The sequence below is a fragment of the Eriocheir sinensis genome, unplaced genomic scaffold (genome assembly GCF_024679095.1).
Source record: "Eriocheir sinensis breed Jianghai 21 unplaced genomic scaffold, ASM2467909v1 Scaffold550, whole genome shotgun sequence".
NCBI classification, from domain to species: domain Eukaryota; kingdom Metazoa; phylum Arthropoda; class Malacostraca; order Decapoda; family Varunidae; genus Eriocheir; species Eriocheir sinensis.
Genome location: NW_026111888.1, coordinates 1,475 through 15,135, shown reverse-complemented (window position 1 = coordinate 15,135; position 13,661 = coordinate 1,475). Strand labels below are relative to the sequence as shown.

Sequence of the window (13,661 nt, the reverse complement as noted above, 5' to 3'; positions counted from 1 at the left end):
CTCTCACTGATTTTGCTGATCTATGCCCTTTTGCTACTTTTCACTATTACTTTTCACCATCGCTGCCATGCATTACAGGTCAAAAGAAGAAGAAGAAGAAGAGGAAACAACGCCGGGAGATCTACAATTTTCACTGACTGGAGAAAAAGTTTTCTGGACTGTGGTTCCCCAGCACGGGGTGTTCTCTTATCTTGTTAATCAAGTAGTGAGCAAAGCAGCTCTGCCAGTCCAATTTACGAGTCTCTTGGTGGGCCATCTTCCACTGCTCCTCAGCCACTGCCGTCGTCTGTTTGTTTACATGCAGCCGTGAGGTACCCACGATCATATTCACAACCGTTTTCCATTCATAAGGACAACCAACAACTTGCTCCCGGTTGGGCATACAGGCAACCGCGGTTGCCCATAGCACCAATGGCTGGACACCGCCTTTTAAGGCAGCACACATGACGCCGGCGGTAGGTAGACGTGACCCGTATATTTCAGAGCAACGCGAAACTCGTGGCGGTTGCTATAGTAGGATATCAATGTATTATTATTATTTAGTATCACCACGAATTAGGCATACAATTGTCAATGGAAAAACCCCACGACAGATAGATCACGCCACCTTATAGGAATGTCGTCCGTCAGTGTTTACCGTCTCAGTTTTGTATACTTAGCACTCCGATGGTGCGTGGAGGTCACCTTGACATACGTGACCAATTGTAACCATTATTTTCCAACCTGTAACTCGCCACTCCTTCACGAGAGTCCGACTGATACACAACGACAGTCGCTCTCGCTCCGTCGCTTCTTGTACATAAAGGCTACGAATATAATTCGCCTTAAGGAAGCTGAAGTCTTAATCAACACCCTTTAAACGCCCCCCGACAAGCCCGTTACATTTGGTTGGCAGCGGTCACCCCGCGCCTGTGCCTTCGCTACCTCGTTCTCCTCCAAGCCACGAGAACTCACCGCCAAACTCCGGGGACAGGCGTACAAGGGAAGAAGGAGTCAACGCACCTGCCGTCCGCGGCACCGCACCTGCCGTCCGCGGCAACGCACAAGGCGCCAGCTACAAGCATCTTCCAAGTCGCCACCTACGTGCAACTCACAAGGCGCCAGCTACAAGCATCTCCCAAGTCGCCACCTACGTGCAACTCACAAGGCGCCAGCTACAAGCATCTTCCAAGTCGCCACCTACGTGCAACTCACACGGCGCCAGCTACAAGCATCTTCCAAGTCGCCACCTACGTGCAACTCACAAGGCGCCAGCTACAAGCATCTCCCAAGTCGCCACCTACGTGCAACTCACAAGGCGCCAGCTACAAGCATCTTCCAAGTCGCCACCTACGTGCAACTCACAAGGCGCCAGCTACAAGCATCTCCCAAGTCGCCACCTACGTGCAACTCACAAGGCGCCAGCTACAAGCATCTTCCAAGTCGCCACCTACGTGCAACTCACACGGCGCCAGCTACAAGCATCTTCCAAGTCGCCACCTACGTGCAACTCACAAGGCGCCAGCTACAAGCATCTCCCAAGTCGCCACCTACGTGCAACTCACACGGCGCCAGCTACAAGCATCTCCCAAGTCGCCACCTACGTGCAACTCACAAGGCGCCAGCTACAAGCATCTCACAAGTCGCCACCTACGTGCAACTCACACGGCGCCAGCTACAAGCATCTTCCAAGTCGCCACCTACGTGCAACTCACACGGCGCCAGCTACAAGCATCTCACAAGTTGCCACCAACGTGCAACTCACAAGGCGCCATCTACAAGCCTCGAGCACACCAGCTACCAGCAACTCTACAGGCGTCCAGCCTACAAGCCTCGAGCACACCTGCTACAAGCAACTCTACAGGCGTCCAGCCTACAAGCCTCGAGCACACCAGCTACAAGCAACTCTACAGGCGTCAAGCCTACAAGCCCCGAGCACACCCACAGGCCTACGCAGCCGAACGCGAGGGCCACAATCTACAAGCCGCTCCCCCGCTTCAAGCCAGCACTGCTACGAACACTGCAAGCCACTCCACGATACGGCGGAAGTATTCACTCCAGCAAGGAGGAGGCACGCCCCGCTGACCTTGGGACACCCCGCATGCCCCTCGCTCCACAGCTGGCGGCACCACCGCCGCTGCCGGGAGCATCGGCCCAAACCTCTTCCGGCAAACAGTCAGCAAGGGTACCCGCGGACATCTCCCGGTGACTGCAAGCTGTTCCCACTACCGTTTCTTGCAAGGCGTCTTCTCAAGAGGTTACACACCCAAGTCGTCTTGTCTGCCACCGCCGCCCATCTCTTACTATAACAAGGACGACGCGGCCATCATACGTCTGGCGGCAGTGTACCAGCTCCCAGCCGCGCACCGCGGCCGCTCAAATTGCTGGGTCAGCAGTTTTTCAACCTCCATTGCGAGTCCTCCGATGTCAGCCCATCCCTCACCTCTCACCGCCGCTGTGGCCGCGGCCGAGGTTTCCTGACGCGCCTACAACGACTGCACGTCACCCAGGGCATCACAGGCCGTCGCCCTCTCCACTACATCTGCTGATTAATCTTGGTATTTGTGGATATTCCATTCTTGTCCAAATTTGCCGACTCGGCTCATTTTCATTATTATCCGTGCAGAGGCACGATTTTTTTTTATTTCTGTGTTCCTAACACTGTTCTTCAGTCATAATTGTGAGAGTAACGTTCATTCGCATACGATATTGATTCTTTCTTATTGTTTGCTAGCGAGTCTATTGAGTATAGTGTGAGTTCCCTGATCAAATTTAATCTTCATCAGTGTGCCCTGCCTCCGTTTTATTTTCACCGCTCGAGAGAAAACGTGAGCTTCAATGGTCTACTCACTTACCATACCACTTTGTTTATATAGTTATTCTTTCAATATACCCATATCATTAGGGCATTCCATTATAAACTTTACTTCTATTATGTCTAAACAGGCACCTTGCTAGCCATTCTTTCTTGCCTTTTTAGGGTTTCAACGCAAACTATTCATTCATACGCGTTCCGTTTATTGGTTCATATTTACAGCTATCAACATATGCTCCTATTTTGTAAATGATTTACACCATAGTATGAACAAAGACACTCTCGCTAAACTCGGCGACACCTTTAAACAGTTGGCTCGTCCTTCAAAGGAAGAGGGACTGGAACACGATACCACAACCGGTGAATTTACTAAGGTAATCTTATGTTCAGGCACTCATTATTTATCAATTACAGGCCGCAGAATTCGTTCACCCCCGGGTTCGTCTGCATACTTCCAACCCACTCAAGGTTCAAGGACACCCTCACCAGCATCCCCTCGCACCAGCCGCAGTATTACAGGCTCAAAGTAAGGTCTCTCTCACCTGTAGTTTTTGCAAGCAATCAGGACATTCTGAACATTCTTGTTTCGCGAAACGTAAGGAATCAACACATTCGAGACGGGGCTCAGATAGGAGGTCAGGAGGTTACAGGGGCGGGCATCATTCATCCCACAGGAACCCTAGGCCAAACCATCAACGGAAGGCTGCCTTTTGCCATATCCACGGGAATTGTTTTCATGATTCAGACAGTTGTTCTGCAATACAAAAGGCCAAGGAGGAACAGAAGTACAAGTCCTCGGCGGACAGTAAACCACACTCCTCTTCTCAGAATAAAAAGACATGACTTCGTGACAGCCCCGAGGCGTACATCCAAGTGTCCCTTAAGGAAAATACTAATTGGGAGCAACTTGACTCCGTCATTGCCGCCTTGGGACGGACAAGCATAATTGCCCTCCCTTGCAAGGTGGGCAACACTTCACTCACCTTAGCGGTTGACACAGGTGCCACAGTCAATGTCATATCCGACTCCGCTTACAGGTCACTGACACGACAAGCGAGTGGGGAAAATTGGCCGCTCCAAGAGAACGACCTGAATGTGATAGGCGTGACGGGCACCACTTTGGGGATCCTTGGGCGAGTACCACTAACAGTCAGCTTACATGAAAAAGTATGTCCCTTTCGAGATTTCTTTTATGTTTCTAGCAGGTTTGCTTTACCTGTGGATGGGATCTTAGGATTGAACGCCATGAAAGACCTCCACATCGCCATAAACCCTGTAAGCAACGCGATCGTGTATCAAGGCCGACGCATACAGGGGATGGTCAATCCATCGCCTCTGTCAACTGTAATCTCACCCTCAGAGGTGGAAAATGACCAACCCACCACAGACTCAGGGGCTGCCACCGCCCAAGTGTCCCCTCTTACGGTCAAACCACACGAAACCATTGCAGACTTGTGGCGGACAGTAACGGCAGTCGTAGAAGGTCCTCATATAGTTCCGGATCGTGCTGCATAACTTGTTAAAATCCGTTTGCCTAACGCCCCTCCGGCGGGCAGTGATGTGTGTATCGACGGAGTTCCTCACGTACACCGCGTGACGGTGGAGGTAACTCTTGCAACAGTCAAGGAGGGAGGTTTTGCAGAGGCATTGGTAATAAACACGTCTGGATCCCCTGTATCCTTAAAACACGGTGTTCGATTATGCCAGTGTCTAGTGTGTGGGAGAAATGTCGCCCCGGAACCAGCTGAATACCCTTCAGCCCAAGTCTCAGGCATAACCTCGGCGTGTCAGGCTTCTCCCGAACAAGACACAGCTAATTTAGAGGCATTCTTAAAAGTTGCACACTATTCCGAAATTAAGCCAACCTTAGTCCAGCTTCTGGAACATTATCGGGGGGCGCTTGCTCTACCAGGCGAGCCGCTTGGAGTTACGCAGTGTGCTGAACACCACATTAAGTTCAAACCCAATACAAATCCTGTATATATCAATGCGTACAAGCTCCCCCACAGTCAGAGGGAGGTGGTGCAACAACTTATCTCTGAAATGTTAGAACAAGGTGTCATCAAAGAATCGAATTCCCCGTGGAATTCACCCTTGTTCCTGGTTCCGAAGAAAGACGGCTCTTATCGTCCTGTGATTGATTTCCGGCGTGTGAACACCGCGACCGTGGATGATCATTTTCCGCTTCCCGTTCTTCGAGATCTTCTGATGTGTCTCGGTAGAGGAAATAAAGTCTTTACGAGTCTTGATCTGGTCAGTGGCCACTGGCAACTGCCCATGGCCCCCGAGTCACGTGAAATAACGGCTTTCAGCACGCCTCATGGCCACTATGAGTGGACGAGGATGCCGTTCGGGCTCAAAGGAGCTCCCTTGACCTTCCAAAGGACAATGTACAGTATTTTTGGTGACTTGCTGGGCAACTCTGTCTATGTGTATTTAGACGACATCATCATAGCAAGTAAAGACGTGCATGCTCACATGGAAACACTAAAAGCAGTCCTACACAGACTTCAAGAAGTCGGATTAAAGCTCAAAATCACCAAATGTGAATTTTTAAAGCCTCGGATCAAGTTCTTGGGGCATGTCGTGGACGAATTCGGCATCCACACAGTGGACGACAAAATAAAGGCTATTGCCGAGTTCCCTCAGCCAACGTCTGCGGACAAGGTACGGTCTTTCTTGGATGTCGCAGGTTATTACAGGCCTTTCATTAAGGACTTCGCAGCTCGCGCGAGTCCCCTAACCCATCTTTTAAAGAAAGACGTACCATTTCAGTGGCTCCCAGCTCAACAAACGAGTTTTGAGGATTTAAAGAAAGCGCTTACACGGGCTCCGGTCCTTGTCTTTCCGGATTTCAAGGACCCCTTTCAGCTTTGTACCGACGCTTCGGCTAGTGGAGTAGGAGCCGCGCTGATGCAAACAGATATGTCCGGCAAAAAGTATGTGATAGCGTTCGCCAGTCGAGTACTTACAGCTCCGGAAAAGAACTATTCTGTTACCCACCTAGAGGCTCTTGCCATTGTGTGGGCTCTGAAGCATTTTCGTGACATTGTGATGGGGTACAAAATTGTGGTGTTTACGGACCACGCGGCCATAACTGATCTTTTCAAGGGAAAAAACCTACACGGTCGTCTGGCAAGATGGTTCTTAACGATCCAAGCATACAATCCGGAGATAAAATACATCACCGGGAAAACAAATGTGGTCGCAGATGCCTTATCTCGGAATGTTCCGATAGGCGCGATTACCACCCCAGAGGTCATCCACAACTTCACTTCACCTGAGCTACACACTGCTCAGCGTGACCACCCTGTGTGGAAGAGGTTAATTTATGCCCTCGAGTCGGGAGACGAATCAAACCTTCCTGAATTGCCAGTTCCTTTTTCACAATTCTTCCTATCAGAGGTCAACCTCCTTTGTAGGTCATGGCCAACCAAACCGGTACCTATAGACCAACTGGTCATCCCAGACATATACGTCCCCGTGACGCTTAAGCTGGTCCATAACACACCCATTGCGGGTCACCCAGGAAGAGACAAGACGCTATCTGTCACCAGACGAAAATTCTACTGGCCCACATTACGGGTTGATGTAGAAAAACATGTCGCACATTGCGTCGTTTGTGCTAAGCACAAGGGGTCCGTCAAAGGGCCAGCACCTATGTTGCAATACCCAGTACCAGAGGCGCCATGGGATGTTGTTAATATAGACTTATTACAGCTCCCCCAGAGCCAACATGGCTCGCGCTACTTATTGGTGTGCGTCGACCAGTTCTCTAGGTTTCTAGTTCTAGCTCCTTCTAGTACCAACTCTCTGACTCTTTTTCAACTACTGGAGGATAGGATTCTGTTCTTACGGGGAAAAGTTGATGAGGTAAACATGGATTATAGTTTTCACTCAGTTCACTCTCGGGTAAAGAGGGGATTGCTCAACATCGTGGGGTCCGCCTCAAAGTTCCTTTTCGGTACGGCTACCGCCGAGGACGTTCGCGATTTGCGGGACCACTACGCTCATGTACTTTCCTTTGCTGCTCGAAATCGCAGGGTGATCAACGCCAATTGTAGAAAACTTGCGCAATTGCATACTAACATTGAGGAACTGCTAGAGCAGACAAATAAGATGGTAGAGGTTATCAACATAGTTGTCAAACAGATCGACCAGGTGAATCAGTTTCTCCTCCTAGATCAGGCCTTGCATGTATTGGAAAACGTCATTAGCTCCGTCGCAACGGCAAATCAGCAGGTTATTAGCAACATGGTTGATGCAGCGCACGGTAGAGTCACACCTGCCTTGTTCCCTCTACACGATTTGAGAACGACTGTCCAGATCGGGTATCAAAATTATAGCCTCACACCTTTATTCACCCCGGACATGAGTCAATATTTTTACCCCTTGATTGAGTCCAGCCTCACCCCTGATGCCATAATCATTCATGTTCCGTTTCAGACGGCGGACGTGTTTGAGGCACACAAAATTGTCCCGTTCCCTTTTTCGGCAAAGGACAGTGTGTTGGCCCTGGACACGTCCCCGTCTCTTGTTCTAATCGCGAAGGATTTCGCTCTGTATTCAACGGGTAGCTACTCACTCTTGCAGTATTGCAAGGAGACGGTCTTCGGGCGATTCTATTGCTCTGCGTCTCTCTTTGCCTTCCTTCCAGTTCGGGAGGGTATGCGAGATCGCCCTCACCCGCGTGAACGCGTCTGACGCTCTTTCCTGTGCCCTTACAAGCAGCTAACACCAATGCCTGTTTTCCATAAGAACTTTCAGTGTCTGCATTATTTTTATTTCCCTAAGTCCTGCTAAGTATCGGTCATCTTCCCGGAGGGTACAACTTATCAACGGGCTACTGGTCACTATGCCATGGCGGAATCATGCTATATCCGCTCAACTAACATAACAACGTACCGTCCCGGATTCGTCTGGTTTTCACGGCCAATATTTCCCATCGAGTGTTTCCTCTACGGTCTCTCGATGACATTCATTTCTCCAGCATCTCGTATGTGACTAATTCCCTTAATTCATTGTCTTTCGCGAACAAAACAGAGTTTGCGGAAACCCTGGAGGAAACGCTGCCTGATTATTTGCATCTCCCCTACCTGTACCCTGGATTTTTTGTACCAATGTTTCTGATGTTCGTCAGTCTCGTTGTCATGTGCTACCTTATTAGGAGAAACTCTGTCCTGCACGATTATTTGGTTGTGCAGACGCGGCGACTGGATGCAGGGAGGCCACTGGCAAGGTAGTTTTTCCTTTTCTCAGACAAGTCAGGGGACAGAAACCTGGCTGCTCCTATACTTAACATTGTACTGTGTTTCACTACTGTATTTTTTTTTTAGGAGCTAGATCAACGTTTCATTGTCTGTAACTATGCCAGTTGATAGTTTCTTATACATGTGTCCTTATATTTATCTTTTGAGAGGTTTCTTATGTTTCATGTCACACACGTTGTGGTTTCCCTCTCCCTATTTATATTATAATTCCACATCTGTTCTTACATAGCCAGTGTTTTAATATAATTGTATCATAGGCAGTCTGCTTGACAAACTCCCACTATGTATGTTCATGGTACCTAGACTGCTATTTCGATTTTTATATATCGCGAGGTCGCGATCACTGGTAGGTGACCGAGCAGTGTTATAGTAGGATATCAATGTATTATTATTATTTAGTATCACCACGAATTAGGCATACAATTGTCAATGGAAAAACCCCACGACAGATAGATCACGCCACCTTATAGGAATGTCGTCCGTCAGTGTTTACCGTCTCAGTTTTGTATACTTAGCACTCCGATGGTGCGTGGAGGTCACCTTGACATACGTGACCAATTGTAACCATTATTTTCCAACCTGTAACTCGCCACTCCTTCACGAGAGTCCGACTGACACACAACGACAGTCGCTCTCGCTCCGTCGCTTCTTGTACATAAAGGCTACGAATATAATTCGCCTTAAGGAAGCTGAAGTCTTAATCAACACCCTTTAAACGCCCCCCGACAAGCCCGTTACACGGTAATGCGTGAAACTCGTGATGTAAAAATTTAGGACTAAACACTAAACTAGAGGATCGCGAAACTTGGATAGCGCGAAACTCAAGAGGGTACTGTGCTTGTATTGAAAGTAATATGAATCATATCGTTTAAAGTGATGAAAATTAAATCACGGAAAATTCCAAACTATGTAGTATCATGATACTAGATAATTACACTTTTCTAATATTTTTTCAGTAATTTAGAAAATCAAATTTCTATTGAACAAAATTATATTTGCAACGAGTGACATGCGACGTACAAAACTACTTCAGGTATCGGTATCAGCAGAAAATCAGCCGATACCAATATTCATATAATGTGCCGATACCAATACTCATAAAATGTGCCGATACCACCGATACCAATACATCGGCACATCCCTAGTAAAAAGAGGCCAAAGGAGAGGTCAGAGTGCTTAAGAATACTGCTTGCTTACCTGCCTTGCCCTGCGCCCCGGCAAGGGTTGTGCGCATCTTCTCCAGCAGCATGAAGGCCTGCCTCTGGTCGCCTTGGCTGGGGCTTCTCATCAGATGCCTCCGCTCTGCAGATTTCATTCTTGGCGGCTCCCTGCGCGGCCGTTCTCCACAGGGTGGGGTCACACGCCTCCCTGAACCGTGACGCCTCCTCATCTGAGCTGCTGGAGCCAGACGTGGTCCTCGGCAACACAGCTTCTTAGTCTTCTTGAGGGCTCTATCACTGTGAGCGGCCTGGCAGGTGCTCACGCTCCCCTACACTGCACACCTGGGGACAAGCATTGCACTGAATGACACACCCAGAGTAATACCCCATCCCTCTCTCCTTGGCCCCACCGTGATACCTTACTAGATTTACATACTTGGCTTCTCTTATTTCAACAACACATCAGAGCTTGACACTTTTTGCTCGGACAAAGTGTACTCTTCAACTTCTTCTCCTACCATTGTCCATGAAATTGGCTGAACGGGAGTCAAGTGGAGGAATGCTCCTGTTATGTGGCGTTAGGTCTAATTAGATTATTATTATGATATGATGATTATTATTATTATTATTATTATTATTATTATTATTATTATTATTATTATTATTATCATTATTATTATTATTATTATTATTATTATTATCATTATTATCATCATTATTACCGAGATTCATGAAAGGGCTCCGATTACCTAACCTAATCAAAACAAACTCCTACCTAATATAACCTAACTTGACCCAACCTAACTAAAGCATATCTATCAGAACTATAACCTAATATAACCTAGCCCCCCAAGCTGCCATGTGCTAGGCCACACTCTTATACTTTATACTGTTATACATCAATATTTTGCAGTTTCTTTAGTTTTCTGTAAGGTATTAACCCTTTCACGCACCAAAAGATTAATAAGTTTCTCTTTCCACTGCGACATCCGTCTGGGGCTCCCCAGGGGGCGTTGCAGAATGGCCTGAGTGTGCGGCGAAAAAAAATTTCATGTTATCAATTTCAGCCTCGGGTATTCTTTTTTCCTGGCATTATTATACATCGTTCATTTTGGAAGAGATTATTCTGCCTTATGAAGGAAAAAATATCAAGAAATGCAAATAAATAGCAAAGTTTACCAACTTCGAAAAAAAAATTGATTAAAGAAAAATAAGAAATGCTTACGTTCATCATCTCGTAGCTCAAAACTTCCGGAGACGACTTTTTATGACTTACATGCCAATAAAAGAGGATTATTTTTATGAGGATTCCAGCGTTATTATTGGAATTTTCATATGACCAGTAATTCTTGAGAAAATGGAGGAAAACTTTATTTTTCTATCTCTTCTGTTCTCTCCAGTAGAAGAAACAGCTCAAGGGCAGCAAACACAACACAACGGGCAGGTCAAGGCGGTCAAAATAGAAGTTAATTTTGTCTGGAATGGAGTTTTGATAATAATAACAGACATAACTATTAGCGCACCGCACTTATTTGCTGTCTGGAACAACTTCGCCAGACGCAATAATAATCATAATAAATAACACTAAGTCTCTCCCTGACACTCTCTGCTGGAGTTTTTTTTCACTGTTTCCACCATCACCATCATAATCATCATCATGCTCTGTACAAGTGTGTCTCAAATTCTCTTTACTTGATAGTTTCTTAGCCAGATTATCTAATAGTAAGAGTTACTTGTCCCTACGAAAATAAAACAAAATATCGTATCACGGCACGATCACTTTACATCGGAAGTAAGAATAAATTTCACCAAACTGTAATCCAGGCTTACCAGGCTCCAGAGACAATTTAAAGGGGCAACAGTCCGTGCTCACAGGCTGCCTGCTGAGAGGCAACTCAGCCACGGGCAATTATCACATCAAATCCAACGGCACGAGAGAGTTGACCATTAGTTTATTTTATAGGTCTAGCTTGGATCTTTGATTCAAAAAAATTTGATGCAATTTTGAACGATACTTTATTTTTGGCGATTTTTTAAAAAGTTTTTTGACGCGTTTCGAGTCAAAAGCTCAGATGTAGACGATTCCATTTTGACGGGAATGGCACCATGGTGCATGAAAGGATTAATTACTGCACTGCACTAGAGTAATATAATACCGTACAACACATAATATAATGCAAGAATTAGCCTCATGCGAGATGGCTGCCCTTATTTCCATATCAGCCTCCATCCCACATGAGGTTAACTCTGACATTATGTGTTGTATCATTACTCTCAATGCAGTGCAGTAACTACTAACTAATGACTTTTGGAAAATTGAATACCAAAATAATGATGTATAAAGTTAATGACCGCAGCCTAGCTCATCGTATTTTGGCAGCGGAGGGTCAGGTTAGATTATATTAGATTCTGATTTATCAAATTTGTTAAGTTCAATTGTGTACAATAAATATGTGATACACCATTGCTGACCATGGCAGAAGAGGAAGCGACGGTCATCATCATATTTTACGAGAGGGCTGCCTTTAGTGCCATATTAGCAGAAAAATTACACTAACACTAAGGAGCGGCAATAAAGGAAATATTGGCTGTTGTTGAAAAAGGGTCAGCCACCTCTTGCTGTGTTAAAATACATTATGGATGCTTTTTTTGTCCCTGAATGCAATGAAGTAAAGAATGACTTTCAGTTATTAGAAGAAATTTTGATATAACAATGCAAAACATGAAAACACGGGGGGGGGCGTTAGGTAGGTTGTTAAATTAGATTAGTTTAACACATTTAGTGCAGCGCGGCTGACTACCCTTCACCCTTCACATATTCCAGAGTATAAAATATGGATAGATGGATGTTCTACGGCCACTCAGCGTCATCTGCAGAGAATGACAATGACCCCGATGATGATGCAAGTTTGGATGATTCATCTGATTCAACCTCCAGGACAGAAATGATATCAGTAATGAAGGCAGCAAGGTGGCTTCAAAGATAGCATAAAAGGTGTCCACTTTGTCAGGTGTGTGAGGGAAACCCATACATGTGTGTCTCATGTTTTGCCACCAAGCATGCTTGAAATGGAGCTGGCATTGTATAGCTTATAAATTATTTACCCCAAACACACAACACATACCATGCGAAACAACCTGTATTGCTGGCCGGGCCACCTAAAACATTAAAGAAACAACTCCCTAGTAGAACACACGCCCCACCTTGACTCTCACCACACACCTGTACACCCAACACTCTCACAGCCCCCAACACCTGCCCCAACACTCACACAGCCCCCAACACCTGCCCCAACACTCACACAGCCCCCAACACCTGCCCCAACACTCACACAGCCCCCAACACCTGCCCCAACACTCATACAGCCCCCAACACCTGCCCCAACACTCACACAGCCCCCAACACCTGCCCCAACACTCACACAGCCCCCAACACCTGCCCCAACACTCACACAGACCACAACACCTGCCCCAACACTCACACAGCACCCAACACCTGCCCCAACACTCTCACAGCCCCCAACACCTGCCCCAACACTCACACAGCCCCCAACACCTGCCCCAACACTCTCACAGCCCCCAACACTCACACAGCCCCCAACACCTGCCCCAACACTCTCACAGACCCCAACACCTGCCCCAACACTCACACAGCCCCCAACACCTGCCCCAACACACTCACAGCCACCAACACCTGCCCCAACACCTGCCCCAACACTCACACAGCCCCCAACACCTGCCCCAACACTCACACAGCCCCCAACACCTGCCCCAACACTCACACAGCCCCCAACACCTGCCCCAACACTCACACAGCCCCCAACACCTGCCCCAACACTCACACAGCCCCCAACACCTGCCCCAACACCTGCCACAGTGCCTATGACTCACCTGTCACCAGTAATAATAGGAGGATGCGGCGGAACGCGACACCGCCCCGGTGGCTGGCCGCCCTGGCGCGGCGGCGGCCGAGAGGTAAACAAACACCTTTTTCCCTCCTCAACACCTTTAGCGGCTTACTTAAGGGCTGCCATTGTCTGTGAAGTCTCGTACGCAGCTGCTGTAGGCTGGAGCACTGTATCAATACTCGGATATAGCGTAAAATACCTGCAATGATGAGGATGCTGGATTCAAGATAGTTAAAGACGGCCTTGAACTTGATATTGACGTCACAGGTGACTTGGGATTCCTTGCCTTTGTAACGGGGCAGCTGCTGAGAAAGAAAAAGAAAAATCAGAACACACAGACAATATCCTGCGTGTATATGAAATGCCAGAATTATTTTCTCTTTCCTACACTCCCACACTACCATCTGCGTGTAAAGGCGGACACACACTATGCGACAAAGAGACTATAGAACAGAGAGGGGGCCTCTATGGGAGAGTAGTAGTAGTAGTAGTAGTAGTAGTAGTAGTAGTAGTAGTAGTAGTAGTACAC

At 47.3% G+C, this 13,661-nt stretch overlaps 1 protein-coding gene across 2 annotated transcripts in view; it reads right to left on the bottom strand.

Annotated features, from left to right (window-relative positions):
- Positions 1-13,391, bottom strand: part of LOC126993065 (uncharacterized) — a 32,566-nt gene extending 19,175 nt beyond the window's left edge. Inside the window, exons 1-2 of one of the 2 annotated variants that reach the window (XM_050851895.1) lie at positions 13,332-13,391; positions 9,262-9,566 (exon numbers count right to left, since the gene is read on the bottom strand). In XM_050851895.1, coding sequence (XP_050707852.1) covers positions 9,262-9,454 — 193 coding nt within the window. In that variant the 5' untranslated portion in view covers positions 9,455-9,566; positions 13,332-13,391. The other variant, XM_050851894.1, reaches the window with a different exon arrangement.
- Positions 13,392-13,661: the final 270 nt, after the last annotated feature.